Genomic DNA, 22,306 nt, shown 5'->3' on the forward strand with positions numbered 1-22,306 from the left:
GTTGTCGTGGTAATACTATGAAAGCGTAGATGCCAATCACCATATAAATTCAAAGATGAAAAAGCCTGGAAGGAGGAGAGATGACTAGAAACAATTCGGTTGACAGTTTTATGTGTAGATTAATTGTCGGAGTAGAGGACCTTGTGCATTTCAGGTAAAATAACAACCTAATGTTTATATCCCAGGACAAATTAGCTAGCAACAGCAAGCTAGCTAAATAGTACAAATTAGCTAGCAAGTGCAAGCAAACTAGCTAAATTGCCATAAATGTTTAATGCTTTTCGACCTGTCCCCAAACGAATGTCATTGGTTCAGAGTTTGTTTTGATATTTTAACCTGCGTGTCGTGATCGCGTTTGGTGTAGGGGGACAAAATACATTTTTGCACGATGTCGCACGGGCGCAGCCGGTTTGGGTTCCGTGTAAGTGTTGTTATTGTGAAGTGGAAACGTCTAGGAGCATGAACGGCTCAGCCGCAAAATGGTAGGCCACACAAGCTCACAGAAAGGGACCGCCGTGTGCGTCTATCCTCGGATGCAACACTCACCACCGAGTTCCAAACTGCCTCTGGAAGCAACGTCAGCACAAGAACTGTTCCTCAGGAGCGTCATGAAATGGGTTTCCATGGCCGACCAGGCGCACACAAGCCTAAGAACACCATGCACAACGCCAAGCATCAGCTAGAGTGGTGTAAAGCTTGCCGCCATTGGACTCGAGTGACGAATCACGCTTCACCATCTGGCAGCCCGATGGACAGACCTGGGTTTGGTGGATGCCAGGAGAACGCTACCTTCCCCAAGGCATAGTGCCAACTGTAAAGTTTGGTGGAGGAGAAATAATGGTATGGGGCTGGATTCCATGGTTTGGGCTATGCCCCTTAGCTCCTGTGAACGGAAATCTTAATGGTTCAGCATACAATGACATTCTATACGATTCTGTGCTTCCAATTTTGGCAACAGTTTGGGGAAGGCCCTTTGCTATTTCAGCATGACAATGCGCCAGTGCACAAATCAAGGTCCATACATAAACGGTTTGTCAAGATCGGTGAAGAAGACCTTGACTGGCATGCACAGAGCCCTGACCTCAACCCCTAAAACATTTTTGGGATGAATGGACCAACATCAGTGCCCAATCTCACTGATGCTCTTGTGGATGAATGGAAGTAAATCCCTGCAGCAATGTTCCAACATCTAATGGAAAGCCTACCCAGCAGAGTGGAGGCTGTTACAGCAGCAAAGTGGGGGACCAACTCCATATTAATGCCTGTGATTTTGAAATGAGATGTTCGACAAGCAAGTGTCCACATACTTTTGGTCATGTAGTGTAGTTTGATAGTCAAGGCTGCTAGATTACCTGGTTGGTCATCTGTGGGACAGAGACTATGCTGTTGGATTGCTGTACTGTGTTGTAATAGCAACAATATCAGACATTATAAGAAGTCAGGGAACTGATTTTCAGAAAAGCAGCATACTGATCCATGACGGGTGGGGTATGAGGTACAAGTGACACAGCAAAGAGGATGCTGCTTGATGAAACCCCAGTGTGTGTGTTTGGAACTGTCCCCTCAATATCTAAAAGGATTCCTATTGAGGGAAGAACATACCTGAAACGAGAAGCACCCCCTACTGCAATCACACTCTCCACTTTGGCGGCTTGACAAAGATGAATCTTTAAAAGAATAATAATAACAGGGAGGGGTGGGGGAAAACAGTGCTGTAGGAGAGAAAGATATGGATCATACATTAGTATCATGAGTTTCATTAGTTACCAATCTACGATCTATTCTAAGATGGATTCGAATGCTGACTTTGTCAAGTGCAACGACTAGGTAGCTAACTTCAATTATACGGAACAAAATAATATATATAACGCAACAAGCAACAATTTCCTTGATTTTACTGAGTTACAGTTCATATGACGAAATCTGTCAACTGAAATAAATTAATTTGGCCCTAATCTATGGATTAAAAATTACTGGGAAAAGAGATGCATCTGTTGGTCACAAATAGAAAATTAAAATGGGCCTCATGATTCGTCACGGTATTTCTATACATTCAAATTGCCATCGATAAAATGCAATTGTGTTCGTTGTCTGAAGCTTATACCTGCCCATACCATAACCCCACCGCCACCATGGGGCATTCTGTAAACAACGTTGACATCTGCAAACCGCTCGCTCGCCCACATGCCATACAAGCGGTCTGCGGTTGTGAGGTCGGTTGGACATAGTGCCTCATTTTCTAAAACGACATTGGAGGCGGCTTATGGTAGAGACATCTATGTTCAATTCTATGGCAGCAGATATGGTTGACATTCCTACAGTCAGCATGCCAATTGCACACTCCTTCAAAAAATTGAGACATCTGTGGCATTGTGTTGTGTGACTAAACTGCACATTTTAGAGTGGCCTTTTGTCCCCAGCACAAGGTGTACTTGTGTAATGATTATGGTGTTTAATCAGCTTCTTGATATGCCACATCTGCCAGGTGGCTATATTATGTTGAAAAATTATAAAATAGGTATGTACTCGCTTTGGTAACGTGATATCAGAAATTTGTGATATTAGCTAGCTAACTAACAATAGCTCATGCTACCTCAAACGTTAACTACCCAGCATACATTGAACGTAGCCGCGAGTTAGTTAGCTAGTAGGAAGTGTCATGTTCTGTATATTGTGTTCAACTGCTGGTCATATCATTAATTTGTTTATAACAAAGATGTTCGTAATGTTAGAATATTTGTCGACAAAACGCCGGTAACCGCATGGCAGCATTAAAACATGACCATGTTATTCCATCACGACGCCATTTTATGCAGTAACGTTAATCAGCTGGCGAGACTAGCTAGCTTGCATCGGGCAGCCATTTTGGAGAAAATTATGCGAATTTGTAAGAAATTGCAAACTTACCTTCACTAAAAGAACTTCAGATTTATTGGTTGGGTGGCCACCAAAGAAGAAATGTAAAATCTTAAAAATAAAAGCAAATTTGGAAGCGTGAGGCAGCCAGCGATATCAGGTACGAAAAGTAGCTAGCTAGCTAGACGTACACTGTCTACTGCTTCGTGCTGGAGAATAATGGTGCGTTCAAGACAACTGGGATCTCGGAAATTTCCGACGTCAGTGCGTCCAAAACAACAGAACTCGGAGAGAAAAAAACCAGCACAAACTCGGGAACTGTGGCTTCTTTCTAGAGCTCAGATTTGCCGACCATTAAGGTGGTTCGACCTTTATTTTTTCGAGTTCCCAGTTGTCGTGAACCGATTGAAGTCAGAAGTCGGAATTTCTGAGATCCCAGTTGTTTTGAATGTGACATTAGACTAAAAAGTAGCCTATCTACGTCATTCTTGAAATGTCACAATATGCATTGTCATTTTTAAGAAATTGGGTGTTATTCAAATGTTGTAGAGTGTGCAACTATTCTCCAGTAAAATGACCCATCAAACAGTCTAAATTTCACGAACAAGCCCTTTTAGCCTGGAAACTTTTATGTCCACAGCTTCTCCCCACACAAAAAAATATTTTTGTTAAAACCAAGTCTTTATTCTTCCCTAAATTGTTAGAGAAATATATTTGAAATGTATTTATTTGATAAAGGGAATATACGCTCTTATAGAACATTTTTAGAAACATAACTTCCCAATACATGATTCTATATACAGTTGAAGTCGGAAGTTTACATACACCTTAGCCAAATACATTTAAACTCATTTTTTCACAATTCTTGACATTTAAAAATTCCCTGTCTTAGGTCAGTTAGAGTCACCACTTTATTTTAAGAATGTGAAATGTCAGGATAATAGTAGAGAATGATTTCAGCTTTTATTTCTTTCATCACATTCCCAGTGGGTCAGAAGTTTACATACATTCAATTTGTATTTGGTAGCATTGCCTTTAAAGTGTTTAACTTGGGTCAAACGTTTGGGGTAGCCTTCCACAAGCTTCCCACAATAAGTTGGGTGAATTTTGGCCCCTTCCTCCTGACAGAGCTGGTGTAACTGAATCAGGTTTGTAGGCCTCCTTGCTCGCACACGCTTTTTCAGTTCTGCCCACACATTTTCTATAGGATTGAGGTCAGGGCTTTGTGATGGCCACTGACTTTGTTGTCCTTAAGCTATTTTGCCACAACTTTGGAAGTATGCATGGGTTCATTGTCCATTTGGAAGACCCATTTGTGACCAAGCTTTAACTTCCTGACTGATGTCTTGAGATGTTGCTTCAATATATCCACATAATTTTACTGCCTCATGATGCCATCTACTTTGTGAAGTGCACCAGTTCCTCCTGCAGCAAAGCACCCCCACATCATGATGCTGCCACCCCCGTGCTTCACGGTTGGGATGGTGTTCTTCGACTTGCAAGCATCCCCCTTTTTCCTCCAAACACGACGATGGTCATTATGGCCAAATAGTTATATTTTTGTTTCATCAGACCAGAGGACAATTCTCCAAAAAGTACGATCTTTGTCCCCATGTGCAGTTGCAAACCGTAGTCAGCCTTTTTTATGGCGGTTTTGGAGCATGGGCTTCTTCCTTGCTGAGTGGCCTTTCAGGTTATGTCGATATAGCACTCATTTTACTGTGGATATAGATACTTTAGTACCTGTTTCCTCCAGCATCTTCACAAGGTCCTTTGCTGTTGTTCTGGGATTGATTTGCACTTTTCGCACCAAAGTATGTTCATCTCTAGGAGACAGAATGCATCTCCTTCCTGAGCGCTATGACAGCTGCGTGGTCCCAATACTTGTGCACTATTGTTTGTACAGATGAACGTGGTACCTTCAGGCGTTTGGAAATTGCTCCCAAGGATGAACCAGACTTGTGGATAATAATCATTTGTTTTCTGAGGTCTTGGCTGATTTCTTTTGATTTCCCCATGATGTCAAGCAAAGAGGCACTGAGTTTGAAGGTAGGCCTTGAAATACATCCACAGGTACACCTCCAATTGACTCAAATTATGTCAATTAGCCTATCAGAAGCTTCTAAAGCCATGACATCATTTTCTGGAATGTTCCAAGCTGTTTAAAGGCACAGTCAACTTAGTGTATGTAAACTTCTAAACCACTGGAATTGTGATACAGTGAATTATAAGTGAAATAATCTGTCTGTAAACAATTGTTGGAAAAACTACTTGTGTCATGCACAAAGTAGATGTCCTAACCGACTTGCCAAAACTATAGTTTGTTAACAAGACATTTGTGGAGTGGTTGAAAAATGAGTTTTAATGTCTCCAACCTAAGTGTATGTAAACTTCTGACTTCAACTGTATATAGCTGGCACTAAAAATGCTTAGCCATGGTTGGTTCCACGCATCCCATGCAGATTGGGGCATCATAAACCACTCTGGGTATATCCGGTCATTACCTGCACGGGTTGTTGTCTTCACCCCACCCTGACTCAGTCTCCCAGATGCAAGGTTGATTTTGAGACAATGAGGGATTGTTCTACTCCTAAGCTATCCCTAGTAAAACACATTCTTGTTTTTGTAATGCAGTCTAACTATTTTGTCTTGTCAAACCATCTCTGGTGACCATATGCCCAGATTAGCTGCAGGGAACTAGAGTGTAGACCATAAAAACACAGACACTAGGACAGAAATATATTATCATTAGTTAAATATTATTTGTGAACCATTAATATCAAATAAATACGTAATTTTTCTCTCACATTCCCCTCTCAAGAAACTCAGATTCTTCTATAAAAATTCAAGATTGTTAAGTATACATTTAAAACTAACAAAATACATAATTCTGATGCCTGACATTTCATCCATAGTAAACAATCTTCCTCTGGGTTGCTGAGCTTAATACATTCTTTATCAAAATGTTCAACATAATAAAACCCATAAAATTAACATCACACACGAGCTTCATTACAACTGAAAGGACAGTCATCACGCTGGCACCACACACAAAGGTAGGGGTCAGCCTGATAAAAATGTCCACACCGTTTAGAACCCTTCCTACACCAGTGACATAGACCCCTCTCTGAGCACTTTGTGCACTCAGATAGCTTCACAGTTGAAAGTGGATGACCCATGATAATGTCCCAATTTCAATGTCTCAGGAATAATCTGATTTTGTCAAACAGACTGTCTCACTTGAGCCCCACCACAATGCCTATTATGTCTTGTCTATTTGCCAACCAGTATACCAGCAATATGAGAGACGTTTTGGACTGGATCTCTCTTCATTCTCACTCCACGTGATACAAGTTGCTGGCTGGGTCTCTCGATAGAAGTGGTACAGGACAGGGCTGTATCAAACACCATTTCTTCAGCAGGTTAGAGGGGGTTTTGAGGTCCACAACATTTGGTCAAATTATCCCTTCCATGCATCTACATTAGAGGTCGACCGATTAATCGGAATGGCCGATTAAATTGGGCCGATTTCAAGTTTTCATAACAATTGGAAATCGGTAATTTTGGATGCCGATTTTGCCGTTTTTTTATTTATTTTTTACGCCTTTATTTAACTAGGCAAGTCAGTTAAGAACACATTCTTTTTTTCAACGGAACGGTGGGTTAACTGCCTTGTTCAGGGCAGAATGACAGATTTTTACCTTGTCAGCTCAGGGATTCAATCTTGCAACCTTACGGTTAACTAGTCCAACGCTCTAACCACCTGCCTCACGAGGAGCCCACCTGTTACGCGAATGCAGTAAGAAGCCAAGGTAAGTTGCTAGCTAGCATTAAACTTATCTTATAAAAAACAATCAATCATAATCACTAGTTATAACTACACATAGTTGATGATATTACTAGTTTATCTAGCTGTCACGACTATCACCGAAGGTGGCCCATTCCTGTTTGGGTGGCGCTCGGCGATCGTCGTCACCGGTCTACTAGCTGCCACCGATCCCTTTTCCCCTTTTCGTTTTGTTTGGTCTAATTGGTTTCACCTGTTCCTTGTTTGGGGTTATTTAACTTTTCTGTGCTACGGATACCGAATACGGGTTCACTTTCCTAAACAACCGCTGAATTGCAGGGCGCCAAATTCAAAAAATATTCCTAAAAATATTTATAATCATGCAATCACAAGTGAAATATACCAAAACACAGCTTAGCTTGTTGTTAATCCACCTATGGTGTCAGATTTTGAAAATATATTTTACAGCGAAAGAAATCCAAGCTTTTGTGAGTGTAGCTTTCAATGCTACATCAGCTAGCCCCAAATTAGCATGGTCACGAAAGTGTGAAAAGCAATAAAATGAATCGCTTACCTTAGATACTCTTCGGACGTTTCCACTCACGAGACTCCCAGTTACACAACAAATCTTCTTTTGTTCGATAAATATTACTTTTATCACAAAAAAGCGCCATTTGGGTTGCGAGTTATGATGAGAAAAACTACAGCCTCGTTCCGGTCCTGTAAGGAGGATGAAAATTTCCAAACGTATCAGATTAAAAAATATTACAAAAAATATTAATAATCATGCAATCACAGGTGAAATATACCAAAACACAGCTTAGCTTGTTGTTAATCCACCTATCGTGTCAGATTTTGAAAATATATTTTACAGCGAAAGAAATCCAAGCTTTTGTGAGTGTAGCTTTCAATGCTATAACAGCTTAGCCTTATATTAGCTTGGCTAGCTTGGTCACGAAAGTAAGAAAAGCAATCAAATTAATCGCTTACCTTTGATAATCTTCAGGGGGTTCCCACTCACGAGACTCCCAGTTACACAACAAATGTTATTTTTGTTCGATAAATATTACTTTTATCACAAAAAAACGCCATTTGGGTTGCGCGTTATGATGAAAAAACAAAAGCCGTGTTCTAAAAGATATCCAGGTTAGCAGGCAATATTAACCAGGGGAAATTGTGTCACTTCTCTTGCGTTCATTGCACGCAGAGTCAGGGTATATGCAACGGTTTGGGCCGCCTGGCTCATTGCGAACTAATTTGCCAGAATGTTACGTAATTATGACATAACATTGAAGGTTGTGCAATGTAACAGGAATATTTAGACTGATGGATGCCACCCGTTAGATAAAATACGAAACGGTTCCGTATTTCACTGAAAGAATAAATGTTTTGTTTTCGAGATGATAGTTTCCGGATTCGACCATATTAATGACCTAAGGCTCGTATTTCTGTGTGTTATTATGTTATAATTAAGTCTATGATTTGATAGAGCAGTCTGACTAAGCAATGGTGGGCACCAGCAGGCTCGTAAGCATTCATTCAAACAGCACTTTCGTGCGTTTTGCCAGCAGCTCTGCTGTTAACTTCTTCGGGGTAGGGGGCAGCATTTTCACTTTTGGATAAATAGCGTGCCCAATTTCAACTTCCTTCTACTCATCCCCAGAATATAAGATATGCATATTATTAGTAGATTTGGATAGAAAACACTCTGAAGTTTCTAAAACTTGTATTGAATCAATCTTAAGAATGTTGTTAACATACATCTTGAATAACGTTCCAACCGGATAATTACATTGACTTCTGTTGAGCGATGGAATGGAGCTCCCTCTCACGTGAACATGCGTGTTCAATGCGTGGTCACCTCATGGCAGTGATTACTCATTCCTGTCTCCTTCGGCCCCCCTTCACATTAGAGTCATCAGACAAAGTTCTATTGACTGTTGACATCTAGTGGAAGCCGTAGGAAGTGAAAACTCATCCATATCTCGCTGTAATTTCATTGGGAGCTTGGTTGAAAATCTAGCAGCCTCAGAAAAAATCCAAACAGGAAGTGGAACTTCTCAGGTTTTTGCCTGCCATATGAGTTCTGTTATACTCACAGACATAATTCAAACAGTTTTAGAAACTTCAGAGTGTTTTCTATCCAATACTAATACTAATATGCATATATTAGCAACTATGACTGAGGAGCAGGCCGTTTACTCTGGGCTCCTCTGTGCACCTTTCATCCAAGCTACTCAATACTGCCCCTGCAGCCATAAGAAGTTATGGATGTGTCACTGCAACCTTAAAGGTCCTCAATGATGACACCATTGCCCTTGATTCTAAGCAATGCTGTGCTGCTGTTTTTATTGACTTGGCCAAAGCTTTGGATACGGTAGATTATTCCATTCTTGTGGGTCGACTAAGGAGTATTGGTGTCTCTGAGGGGTCGTTGTCCTGGTTTGCTAACTACCTCTCTCAAAGAGTGCAGTGTATAAAATCAGAACATCTGCTGTCTCAACCACTGCCTGTCACCAAGGGTGTACCCCAAGGCTCGATCCAAGACTCAACCCCTCTTAGGCCTCACTCCCCCCTATCTGAGATATCTACTGCAGCCCTCATCTTCCACATACAACACCCATTCTGCCAGCCACATTCTGTTAAAGGTCCCCAAAGCACACACATCCCTGATTCGCTCGTCTTTTCAGTTTGCTGCAGCTATCGACTGGAATGAGCTGCAACAAACACTCAAACTGGACAGTTTTATGTCTTCATTCAAAGACTCATTCATTGACAGTTGTAGCTGCGTTGTGTGATGTATTGTTGTTTCTACCTTCTTGCTCTTTATGCTGTTGTCTGTGCCCAATAATGTTTATTTGTAATTTTTATCCCAGCCCCTGTCCCCGCAGGAGGCGTTTTGTCTTTTGGTAGGCTGTCAATGTAAATAAGAATTTGTTCTTATCATAAATTTGTTCTTTAAATAAAATGTTGCCTAAATCAAGTGTATTATTTTGCTCTTGACTCATGTTCAGGTTATAGTAGCTTCATACAGTGGCTTGCGCAAGTATTCACCCTCTTGGCATTTTTCCTATTTTGTTGCCTTACAACCTGAGGTCTGGGCTTTGACTAGGTCATTCCAAGATGTTTACATTTCTGGGCTTTTGCAAGGCAGTGAATAATCTATCCACCATTGAGCTGTGAGAGCGTATCCTGTTTTATCTAACGTAACATACTTCAATATAATTGATTCATGTCATTACACAGCATATAAATCATTCATGCCTTTAAATTTGGCAAAGCTGCCTGTCGTGGTCTTGTAGATTAACATTCTCCCGAGTGCACTCCAGCGTATTCGTATCGCATCTTGGCTTCAAATTTCTCTGGCCCAGTCAATATTGGAATCCTCAGCTGTTGCTGAGAGAGATCCGTAGTAAAAGTTGCGCAGACACGCACAGTTTTTGTTTCTTAACACAGAACAGCAAGCCCGAAACCCGCCCAGCCCGAATCAATTCACAGAATTGGGCTCCATTGGGTTCAGGCTGAGAATGAGAACTCTAATTTATTGTATTAGTCATTTCAGGGATCCTTCTCGAAAACGTCAAAGAGTCAATAGACATGAAATCATAAAAGTACACAAGAACTATGTAGGATATCACTAAATACTTCATAATAACAACCCAAATGTTAAAAGTGATGGAGTTGTACCCTAATGGGTAGAACCCAGCTAACAACAAACGTTCCCACAACTTTAAAGCACATTCCCTTAAAGGTTTCAGTAGTAATACCTAACGTTTTCATAGGAATGTATGTTCCAGTGACGTGCAAGGACTGTTTCCAATAGACCATTCCCTTAATGTCAAACAGAACTTACCTAGAACGTGGTTACCATGTTCTCAGAATATTATTGGCGTTACAGTAGCAGGCTTTGGTTGAAGCTAAGCTATTAAAATCTCCATACCATCATATCTAAGCCAATATGACACCAATGTTGATTAAAATTCACAAATCATCATGCGTCTGTTGCGGAGAACCACATACTGGATTTTTTTTAAAGGGTCATTAGCGTGAGGAAAAAATAAAATGTCTTGTCCTGACCTAGCTCAATGTCTATGTGTTGGATAAGAACAATACCACAGTGTCCATAAAGTGATCATTAGACTTGCCACCTTTGGGACTGAATACATTTGTAGGGGTAACAGTTTTGATGAAATTTATAATTCATGTATTGTGCATTCAGACCCCTTCACTTTTTCCACATTTTGTTATGATACAGCCTTATTCTAAAATAGATTAAATTAATAAAAAAACGAAATACCTTATTTACATAAATATTTAGACCCTTTGCTATGAGACTCAAATTGAGCTCAGGTGCATCCTGTTTCCATTGATCATCCTTCAGATGTTATTACAACTTGACTGGAGTCCACCTGCGGTAAATTCAATTGATTGGACATGATTTGAAATGTCTATATAAGGTCCCACAGATGACAGTGCATGTCAGAGCAAAAACTAAGCTATGAGGTCGAAGGAATTGTCCGTAGAGCTCTGAGACAGGATTGTGTTGAGACACAGATCTAGGGAATGGTACCAAAACATTTCTGTAGCATTGAAGGTTCCCAAGAACACATTGGCCTCCATGTGTGAGCATTTGCCCACTGAAGTCGGTTACGACGCCGAACTGCCGAACTGCAGTAAGGTCAAGACCCTGGTGAAGACGACGAGCACGCAGATGAGCTTCCCTGAGATGGTTTCTGACAGTTTGTGAAGAAAGTCTTTGCTTGTGCAAACCCACAGTTTCTTCAGCTGTCCGGGTGGCTGTCTCAGACGATCCTGCAGGTGAAGAAGCCGGATGTGGAGGTCTTGGGCTGGCTTGGTTACACATGGTCTACGTTGGAGGTGGCTTATAGTAGAGAAATGGACATTCAATTTTCTGGCAACAGCTCTGGTGGACATTCCCTCAACTTGAAACATCAGTGGCATTGTGTTGTATGACAAAACGGTATATTTTAGAGTGGCCTTTTATTGTCCCCAGCACAAGGTGCACCTGTGTAATGACCATGCTGTTTAATCAGCTTCTTGATATGCCATAACTGTCAGGTGGATGGATTATTTTGGCAAAGGAGAAATGCTCAGCTCAGGACCAACACTTTACATGTTGTGTTAATATTTTTGATAACTACTTACATTCAGTTGTTCCGAACACCACCCGAACAAGGAGAAGGGCCGACTTCGGCGGAAGTCGTGACACGTGAAGAAGTTTGGATTATCCAAACTTAGGTTTATAAGAACTTACCTTCCTCTGGAGGCCGCCAAACTATATACGTAGTATGTATGCTATGATCTTCTCACATCTGAGATAATGCCTCACAAGCTTGTCACAAGCAGGAGCTACTATTCTGAAACCAATTGAATCACTCTACAAACACTTCAGATTTTTGATAACAAACCAAACAGTTACCATCATTGTCACATCATTCACAAACATAATTTAGTCAGAATTAATAGCTTTAAGCAGTATGTAGATGCAAGCCTTGTCTCTAAGATCCTGCATGGTCTTGCCCCTCCACCCCTATGCCGGCATATCATGCTCAAGGAAAGCACCTCCAGGATAACAAGGGCAGTAACTAGAGGGGATTGCGTTGTCCCTTTTCAACACAGTAAATTCAGTCAATCGGCCTTCTCTGTTAGAGCTACAATATACTGGAATGCAATTCCCATGGAATTGAGAAACTGCACTGATTATTGTAGGTTTAAATTTAAATAGAAAAAATGGCTAAAATCTATCCAAACCTGTACAAATGAGTTATGTGGTTCCTCATATGTAAGATGACAGTTGATGATAGTGTTTTTATTACGAATAAGTTGTTAGAATTTGTTTTTTTTAATGTTAGTTAGATTGCAACAACAGACTCTCTGGGATTTATTAATATTATTAAGCAGTAGTCATGTAAAAACCTTACTCTGCTTATCTTAATCGGCGTCAGGTCAAAATCAAAGTGAGCATATGCCGTTTAAAAACACCTGGTTTTCTGAGCAATCTTTCAAATTATCAGGACATGTAAACACCTTAATCGGCATTACAATGGTGTATTTGATCTGCGCATGTGCCAGCACCGGGAGTGCAAGCCTCCCTCTTTAGCGCGAGTGAAGTGAAAAGATTTGGCATGGGCCCTCAGATCCTAAAAAGTTCTACAGCTGCACCATTGTGAGCATCTTGACTGGCTGCATCACCGCTTGGTATGGCAAATGCTTGGCATCCGACCGCAAAACGCTACAGAGGGTAGTGCATACGGCCCTGCCATCCAGGACCTCTATACCAGGAGGTGTCAGAGGAAGGCCCTAAAAATGTTGAAATAGTCCAGCCAGCCAAATCATAGACTGCTTTCTCTCTCCGCTACCAACCAGCAAGCGGTACCAATGCACCAAGTCTGGAACCAACAGGACCCTGAACAACTTCTACCCCCAAGCCATAAGACTGCTAAACAGTTAGTAAAATAGTTAACCAAATAGTTTACCGTTTTTTGACTCATCACATACGCTGCTGGTACTGTTTATCATCTGTCACTTTATTCCTAGTTATATGTAAATATCTACCTCAATTACCTAGTACCCCTGCACATCAACCTGGTACTGGTATCTAGTGTAACTAGCCAAATTATCGTTACTCACTGTGTATATCTTATTACTTTTATTATTATGTATTTTACTCTTCTATTATTTATCTATTTTCTTTCTCGCTGCATTGTTGGGAAGGGCCTGTGAGTAAGCATTTCATTCTTAGTCTACACCTGTTGTTTACGAAGCACGTGACAAATACAATTTGAATTGAATTCGGATTATTTCCAGAGATACACAACATCCTCAAATATATGTAGATATCTTTGTTAGAAAGAATACTATATTTCCCTTGACTGAGTGATGCTGAATGTAAAAAATGTCTCAACTTACCCCGCTCCTCCCTGCATAGAATGTTTCCCTAACTAACAGAAAACTGGACACTCAAACATTAGAGGAACATTGCAGGTAACATTATAAAAACATTCTTTCTCTCCAGAATTGTTAGCTGGGCAAACCCCTGTTTTTAAAGTATGAAGGGATTATAGGTTTAATTAGCTGAGGACCTTTCTTCAGGGAGACTCATAAATCCATATTGATATTTCTGCCGTATGTGGAAACAGGGAATCGTCCTCATGACGAGCTACAGAGACGCTACTGCAGAAAGGAGGGTACGAAGTGATGATTTGCAACTTTTACTCTCTCCTGTTGACTTTTTCCCCAGCGGCTAATCTTTTTATTGCTTTATGAGGCTGAATTATGCAGAGCGTGGCAGCAATCGATGTTGTTTCAGTACGAGTAGTTTGGATTTAATAAAGAGGCCTGCTGCCAGGATAGCTGCATTTCTCGTAATGATGGTAATCAGTAATCACAGAGTTATTGATTTCATGTTGGACAAGTTTAGAGTCTTGATATATTATTAAGAAAAGTGATATTCAATCAAATCAGAATGTATTTGTCACATGATTCATAAACAACAGGTGTAGACTAACAGTGAAATGCTTGCTTACTCAAAACAATGCAGAGAGAAATAAAATCGAAAAATACTATATACACTGGGTACCAGTACCTAGTCGATGTACAGGGGTAAGAGGTAATTGAGGTAGATATGTACATACACTGCTCAAAAAAATAAAGGGAACACTTAAACAACACAATGTAACTCCAAGTCAATCCCACTTCTATGAAATCAAACTGTCCACTTAGGAAGCAACACTGATTGACAATACATTTCACATGCTGTTGTGCAAATGGAATAGACAAAAGGTGGAAATTATAGGCAATTAGCAAGACACCCCCAAAAAAGGAGTGATTCTGCAGGTGGTGACCACAGACCACTTCTCAGTTCCTATGCTTCCTGGCTGATGTTTTGGTCACTTTTGAATGCTGGCGGTGCTCTCACTCTAGTGGTAGAGTGAGAGCACATTTGTGGTCTGCTGGAGGTCATTTTGCAGGGCTCTGGCAGTGCTCCTCCTTGCACAAAGGCGGAGGTAGCGGTCCTGCTGCTGGGTTCTTGCCCTCCTACGGCCTCCTCCACGTCTCCTGATGTACTGGCCTGTCTCCTGGTAGCGCCTCCATGCTCTGGACACTACGCTGACAGACACAGCAAACCTTCTTGCCACAGCTCGCATTGATGTGCCATCCTGGATGAGCTGCACTACCTGAGCCACTTGTGTGGGTTGTAGACTCCGTCTCATGCTACCACTAGAGTGAAAGCACCGCCAGCATTCAAAAGTGACCAAAACATCAGCCAGGAAGCATAGGAACTGAGAAGTGGTCTGTGGTCACCACCTGCAGAACCACTCCTTTATTGGGGGTGTCTTGCTAATTGCCTATAATTTCCACCTTTTGTCTATTCCATTTGCACAACAGCATGTGAAATTTATTGTCAATCAGTGTTGCTTCCTAATTGGACAGTTTGATTTCACAGAAGTGTGATTGACTTGGAGTTACATTGTGTTGTTTAAGTGTTCCCTTTATTTTTTTGAGCAGTGTATAACTAGGAATAAAGTGACTAGGCAACAGGGTAGATAATAAACAGTAGGAGCAGCATATGTGATAAGTCAAAAAAGTTAGTGCAAAAACAGTAGATGCAAATAGTCCAAGTAGCTATTTGGTTAACTACTTAACAAACTAGCTTCGGGTTAGAAGCTGTTCAGGGATCTGTTGGTTCCACACTTGGAGCATCGGCATCGTTTACAGAGAGGTAGCAAAGAGAACAGTTTATGACTTGGGTGGCTGGAGTTTTAGGGCCTTCGTCTGACACCGCCTGGTATAGAAGTCCTGGATGGCAGGGAGCTCGGCCCCAGAGATTTACTGGGTCGTATGCACTACGCCTTGTGGTCGGATGCCAAGCAGTTGCCACACCAAGCGGTGATGCAGCCAGTCAAGATGCTCTCAATGGTGCAGCTGTAGAACTTTTTGAGGATCTGAGAGCCATTGCCAAAAATGCGTTTTTGTGCCCTCTTCAAAACTTCACAGCGACAGCAGCAAATGTTAGGTAGCTGTATTATCTATTTAGCCTTACAAATATACAACACTGTAATAACATTTATCTTAAAAAATTATTGGACAGACGCTTTTAGTACTACCAAGGGACTCGTGACTGGACTCTGACTTGGACTCGAACACCAGGGACTTGGGACTCGACTTGGACTCAAGGTTACGTCACTTGTGTACATCACTGCACCTGCCCAAAAGAGAGACTGAAAGAAGTGCTTATTTCAAACTACTGTGTAATTCAAAATGGGGATCATTCAATCAAATTCAATTCAAGACAGTGAGTATGTTTTTTAAAATATTTTTTTATTAACCCATCCACCACCCCTCACTTCAGTGGACACATCTTTTTATTTTTTTATAGCTTTTCTGCTGCATATACATACATTTTACATATACAATTTATATACACATTATGCATACACATTTTACAAACATGGTACTTTATATAAAGCAATCACATAACAATAACACATATCTCACCCATCAGCCACTCTCAGCCCATCACACCCTCGTTTGGTGTCCATGTGCCATGTATTTTTCAATTGTGCTTTGATGTTTTACATACATACAACCTTTCTAACCGTATAGTATCCACAGATTGTGAGCTAAAGATGAAAACCTTTCCTACAAGTATTATTATTTTATTTATTGACTGACTATGGCTTTCCAAATCGCTTAACACTGCTATTTGTAAGGTTCATTTTAAGTAAGTGTTGTGATTTTTTTAACCATTCCTGAACCTGTGACCAGAAACAAGTTACATAGGGGAATTACCAGAAGAAATGGTCTAGGGATTCTGTCTCTTTGCAGCAAAATCTAAGGAACTGAGATTGCTGTATGCCCCATATATATAGCATTCTGTTGGTGGCAATGGTACAATAATTAAAATGTCAAAACTTGAAGTGTTGAGTCCAGTGCTGTTTTTTGTACCAGTTCATAAACCATGTGCCATGGAATCGGTACATTGAAAACCTCTTCCCATTTATTTTGCAACCTGTATTTTTCTATTTATCCCAAATCCTATCAGCCAATTTAAAAATGTGTATCTCATTAAATAGTACCTGCAAAACAGCAGTCTCAACATCAACAGTGAAGAGGCGACTCCGGGATGTTGGCCTTCTAGCCAGAGTTGCAAAGAAAAAGCCATATCTCAGACTGACTAATAAAAAGAAGATGGGCAAAAGAACACAGACACTGGACAGAGGAACTCTGCCTAGAAGGCCAGCATCCCGGAGTCACCTCTTCACTGTTGACTATGAGACTGGTGTTTTGCGGGTACTATTTAATGAAGCTGCCAGTTAAGGACTTGTGAGGCATCTGTTTCTCAAATTAGACACTAATGTACTTGTCCTCTTGCTCAGTTGTGCACCGGGATCTCCCACTCCTATTTCTATTCTGGTTAGTGTTCTGTGAAGGGAGTAGTACACAGCGTTGTACGAGATCTTCAGTTTCTTGGCAATTTATCGCGTGGAATAGAACAAGAATAGACTGACGAGTTTCAGAAGAAAGTTCTTTGTTTCTGGACATTTTGAGTCTGTAATCGAACGCACAAATGCTGATGCTCCAGATACTAAACTAGTCTAAAGAAAGTCAGTTTTATTGCTTCTTTAATCAGAACAACAGTTTTCAGCTATGCTATCATAATTGCAAAAGGGTTTTCTAATGATCAATTAGCCTTTTAAAATGATAAACTTGGATAAGCTAACACAACGTACCATTGGAACACAGGAATGATGGTTGCTGATAATGGGCGTCTGTACACCTATGTAGATATTCCTTTAAACAAATCTGCCGTTTCCAGCTACAATAGTAATTTACCACATGAACAATGTCTACACTGCATTTCTAATCAATTTTATGTTATTTTAATGAACACAACATTTGCTTTTCTTTCAAAAACAAGAACATTTCTAAGTTACCCCAAAGTTTTGAATGGTGGCGTAATATGGTACACTTGTCATATTTAGGAGTTAGTACAGAGAGGCTAGAAAAGTGATCTTCAATGAGACTGTGCAGGGATCCAGATTGCAGATTTAAGAAACAACTTGAGTCATCGGCATACATTGACACTTTTGTTTTTATCCACAGGATTTCTAACCCCTTGATGTTCTTGTTGGATCTAATTTTAATAGCTAACATTTCAATGGCCATAATAAATAGATATGGAGACAACAGACAGCTTTGTTTTACTCCTCTTAAAAGCTCAATACTTTCTGAGAAGTAACCTTTATTTACTCTTTTACATTTGGGGTTGCTGTACATAACTTTAACCCATTGTTTAAGAGTTTCACTGAAATTAAAGTTCATGCAAGCATTTATATATAAATTCTGGTCATACTTTATCAAACACCTTTTCCAAATCTGCTATGAAGACCATGCTTGGTATCTTTGATGTTTCATAATGTTCAGTTGTTTCAAGTAATTGTCGTATATTATCTCCAATTTATCGTCCATGTAAAAAAAACAGTCTCATCAGGATGAACAATATCTGCCCAAACTTTTTTTTTCTATGTTATGCATTTCTCAAGGATTTTTGCATCACAACATTGAAGTGTAAGAAGCCTCCAGTTTTTTAAATGGACTGGATCTTTATACTTACCACCTGGGTCCTGTTTTAGCAGTAATGAAATCAGACCTTCTTGTTGAGAATCTGAAAGTGTACCATTTTTATAGGAGTAATTAAAACATGCTAATAATGGATCTTTGAGTGCATCAAAAAAGGTCTGATATATCTCTACTAGTATACCATCAAGCCCTTGTGTTTTTCCAAAAAGTTCCTCTTCTGTATGTTGGCCTTCACACAGGTAGTTTCTGTAAATTGTTAATTTTACATTATTATTATTATTATTAGGAAAGAAATCCTTAGAGTTTACATCATTCATTGGAAATGGAGGAGACTGCAAAGAAAACATTCTTAAAAGATTTAGCTTCCTTTTTCAAAATAAAATTTGGTGAATCATGGATGACTCCATCATTTGTAACGAGTTTCTGTCAATTCTTTCTGGTAGCATTTCTATGTTGAAGATTCATGAAAAATGTGGGGAATTTTTCAACATTTTCCATCCAATGAAATTTATTTTTGTAATACATTACACTTGATCGTTCTTGAATAAGTAACTACAATTCGTTTTGTTTTTCCTCTAAACTATTTTGTGTCTCTATAGTAGAGTTATTTTCTTTATTAGTCTAATCTCTTTTGACCTAAACTGCTTTAGTTTTAATGATGAGTATTGTATTGAATGACCTCTAAAAGTACATTTAAATGTGTCCCATCCAATAAAGGAATCTGCTGTACCTATGTGCAGAAAAAAGTCAATTATTCATTATTTTGTCTTAGTGAAGAACAAATTGTTATCCAATAGGCTTTGATTAATTTTTCAATATCTCCTACAACGTGGAAATTCTGTATGAGTTATATGGAGGACAATAAGATGGTCTGATCGCATTCGGTCTCCTATTAATACTTTTAAAAACTTTTGATGCCAGCAAGAATGAGACCGAAAAGTAATCAAGACTGCCAGCTTGATTAAGTCTCCTTCACATATATCTCACTAGTTCAGGGTTTTTCAGCCTCCATGTATCCACTAGTTCTAATGTATCCATGATATTCATGATCTCCTTAAGTGCTTGAGGGGGATAGTTTGTAGTGTGATTCATTTTACGATGCATTGCAGTACTCAAACCCATATTATAACCTCCCACCATAATAATAGATTCATTTGTTGCTGGTGAGCTCAATAGATTATTATATATATTTTCAAAGAAGTGTGGATCATCATTATTTGGCCCATATAGATTAATTAGCAAGATCTGTTTTTGGTTCAATAGCATATTTAAAAGAAGCCATCTTCCTTGAGGATCTGTTAGCACAATCAAATCAAATGTTTTATTAATTAGTATAATCACCCCTTTTGAGTTTCTTTGCCCATTACAAAAACATATTTCTCCCCCCAGTCCTTTTCCACCCAACCTCATCTATATTTGTTCCTGAAAACAATAGATATTATTTTATTTCTCTTTTAGCCAGGTACAAATGTATCTTCTTTTTTATGATCTGCTAAGCCATTACAATTGTAACTGGCTACACTTATTTCCCCACTTACCATAAAGATACGCAAGTTTCAATTCTACTTAACCTGTTTGGGCTGCAGCCCGACACCGGTACACTTATGACAACATCCAGCTCAAGTGCAGGGCGCGAAATTCAAAAGATATATTTTTTTAAATATTTAACTTTCACACATTAACAAGTCCAATACAGCATATGAAAGGTACACATCTTGTGAATCAAGCCAACATGTCCGATTTTTTAAATGTTTTACAGGGAAGACACAATATGTAAATCTATTAGCTAACCACGTTAGCAAAAGACACCACTTTTCTTACTCCATCAGTTTTTTACTCCATCAGTAGCTATCACAAATTCGACCAAATAAAGATATAAATAGCCACTAACCAAGAAACAACTTCATCAGATGACAGTCTGATAACATATTTATTGTATAGCATATGTTTTGTTCGAAAAATGTGCATATTTCAGGTATAAATCATAGTTTACATTTCAGCTACAATCAGAAATTGCACCGAAAGCAGCCATAATATTTACAGACACCAACGTCAAATACCTAATTACTCATCATAAAACATTTCTGAAAAATACATAGTGTACAGCAATTGAAAGACAGGCATCTTGTGATTCCAGACAATATTTCCGATTTATTAAATGTTTTACAGTGAAAACAAAATGTAGCGTTATATTAGCGTAGCCACAATAGCCAGAAACACTTGGGCGCCTACGACCAGTTCACATGCACGACAGATATTAGAAATAGCATCATAAAATGTTTCTTACTTTTGGTGATCTTCCGTCAGAATGTTGGACAAGGTGTCCTTTGTCCAGAACAGTCGTTGTTTGGATCTGGAACGGCAAATTTCCCTCATCATTTAGCATGGGCACTTGCCAAGTGGCACGGATCTCTCCAACGTCAACAAAGTCAGAGAACGGAACACGGCAAAACTCCCGAAAAAATTTCAATAATCTGATTAAACTATATTGAAAAAACATACATTACGATGATATGGTCACATGTATCAAATAAAATCTAAACCGGAGATGTTAGTCGTCCATAACGACAGCTAAACAGAAGGCAAATCCATGTCCCCTTTCGCGCGCTCCAGAAACAGGAAATGGACGGTCACGTCATACAAAGAGCTTTAATTCCACCTCAGACCAAGATAAACACGAAATTTCTTCTCTCACCGCCTCTTGACAACCAGGGGAAGGTGTATGAAGTGTACGTAGACTCTTACGTATCATGCCCATGTATAGGCAGGAAGTTGAACAGAGCATCGATTTCTGACATTCCACTTCCTGGTCAGGAAATGTGCTGCAGAATGAGTTCTGTTTCACTCAGAGAAATAATTCAAACGGTTTTAGAAACTAGAGAGTGTTTTCTATCCAATAGTAATAATAATGGGCACCATTTAACTGGCTACTCAATACTGCCCCTTGCAGCCATAAGAAGTTAACACAACCAATGTTTGTAAACGTACCATTAAAAAGCACCACGATGATTAAGTGCCCATATAGCTATACAATAATATTTGCACTGTGAAGCAGACTGTAGCTGCAACTTTGTAAACCTCCAATTTTACTAATATTCCACCCACTAAAACCTCCCCCCATATCTAGGTCTGTTGTCACTAAGACCATCAGACCATCTCCCTGACTCATGACGCAGCTTTGCGTCCTAAGGCAAACCCTTGGCTGCCAATTGGCGTAGGCCAGAGAGAAATATGGGCAGTCCCATGATAACATAATTCAATACTACCACACTTCACTAATAAATGCAAAGCCCCGTAGGTCTATTGCATATCTATGAGGGTGATTTTTAAGAGAACTAACCAAATAACATGGAAAACAGTCATAAAAAATAAAAAATAATAACAGCACAATATTATAAATTCATGCTCATATGTAGATAGTCCTAGCAAGGCTATAAGCATGCCAGCCCAGCCTGCTCAGTTCATTGGATCCAATTGTTAGCGGCCGGATTCATTGGATACGGTCGCTAATGACTGCCAGTAAAAATGTGTCTTAAGTATTGCTGTATGAGTAGTGTGATGCCTAAGTTTAACTTACAATCGACCCTGACACAGCCATGGCACCAGTGGCAATTTTAGCATGTAAACCTTGGTAGGGCAAACAAAACAAAAAATATGATGCATGCCAACAACAAAGCCACTACATAACACTAAACAATACATTAATTGCACTATAACGGTGACAAACGGTGCCCACAAACTGCTGGGCCTACATAAAGCTGTCCCAACAGCAGTCCCAACACCTTACCACTGCTACACCTGGCTATCAGCGGAGACTTGTCTGGCAGCGAAACAGGTCATTCAGCCTCATTTACTGCCTTTTAAAAAACATGGCTGATATATTTAAGCTCAGTTTTTCACAATTCCTGACATTTAATCCTAGTAAAAATTCCCTGTTTTAGGTCAGTTAGGATGACAACTTTATTTTAAGAATGTGAAATGTCAGAATAATACTAGAGAGAATGCTTTATTTCAGCTTTTATTTCATTGATCACATTCCCTGTGGGTCCGAAGTTTACA

At 39.7% G+C, this 22,306-nt stretch overlaps 1 protein-coding gene across 1 annotated transcript in view; it reads right to left on the bottom strand.

Moving 5' to 3' along the window:
- LOC120053305 (eukaryotic translation initiation factor 4 gamma 2-like) overlaps positions 1-22,306 on the bottom strand; it is a 100,871-nt gene that overhangs the window by 18,369 nt on the left and 60,196 nt on the right. Inside the window, exon 2 of the mRNA XM_039000437.1 lies at positions 1,603-1,712. Coding sequence (XP_038856365.1) covers positions 1,603-1,712 — 110 coding nt within the window. The remainder of the gene's footprint in view (positions 1-1,602; positions 1,713-22,306) is intronic.

This window comes from Salvelinus namaycush, chromosome 9 (assembly GCF_016432855.1).
Source record: "Salvelinus namaycush isolate Seneca chromosome 9, SaNama_1.0, whole genome shotgun sequence".
Taxonomy (NCBI): domain Eukaryota; kingdom Metazoa; phylum Chordata; class Actinopteri; order Salmoniformes; family Salmonidae; genus Salvelinus; species Salvelinus namaycush.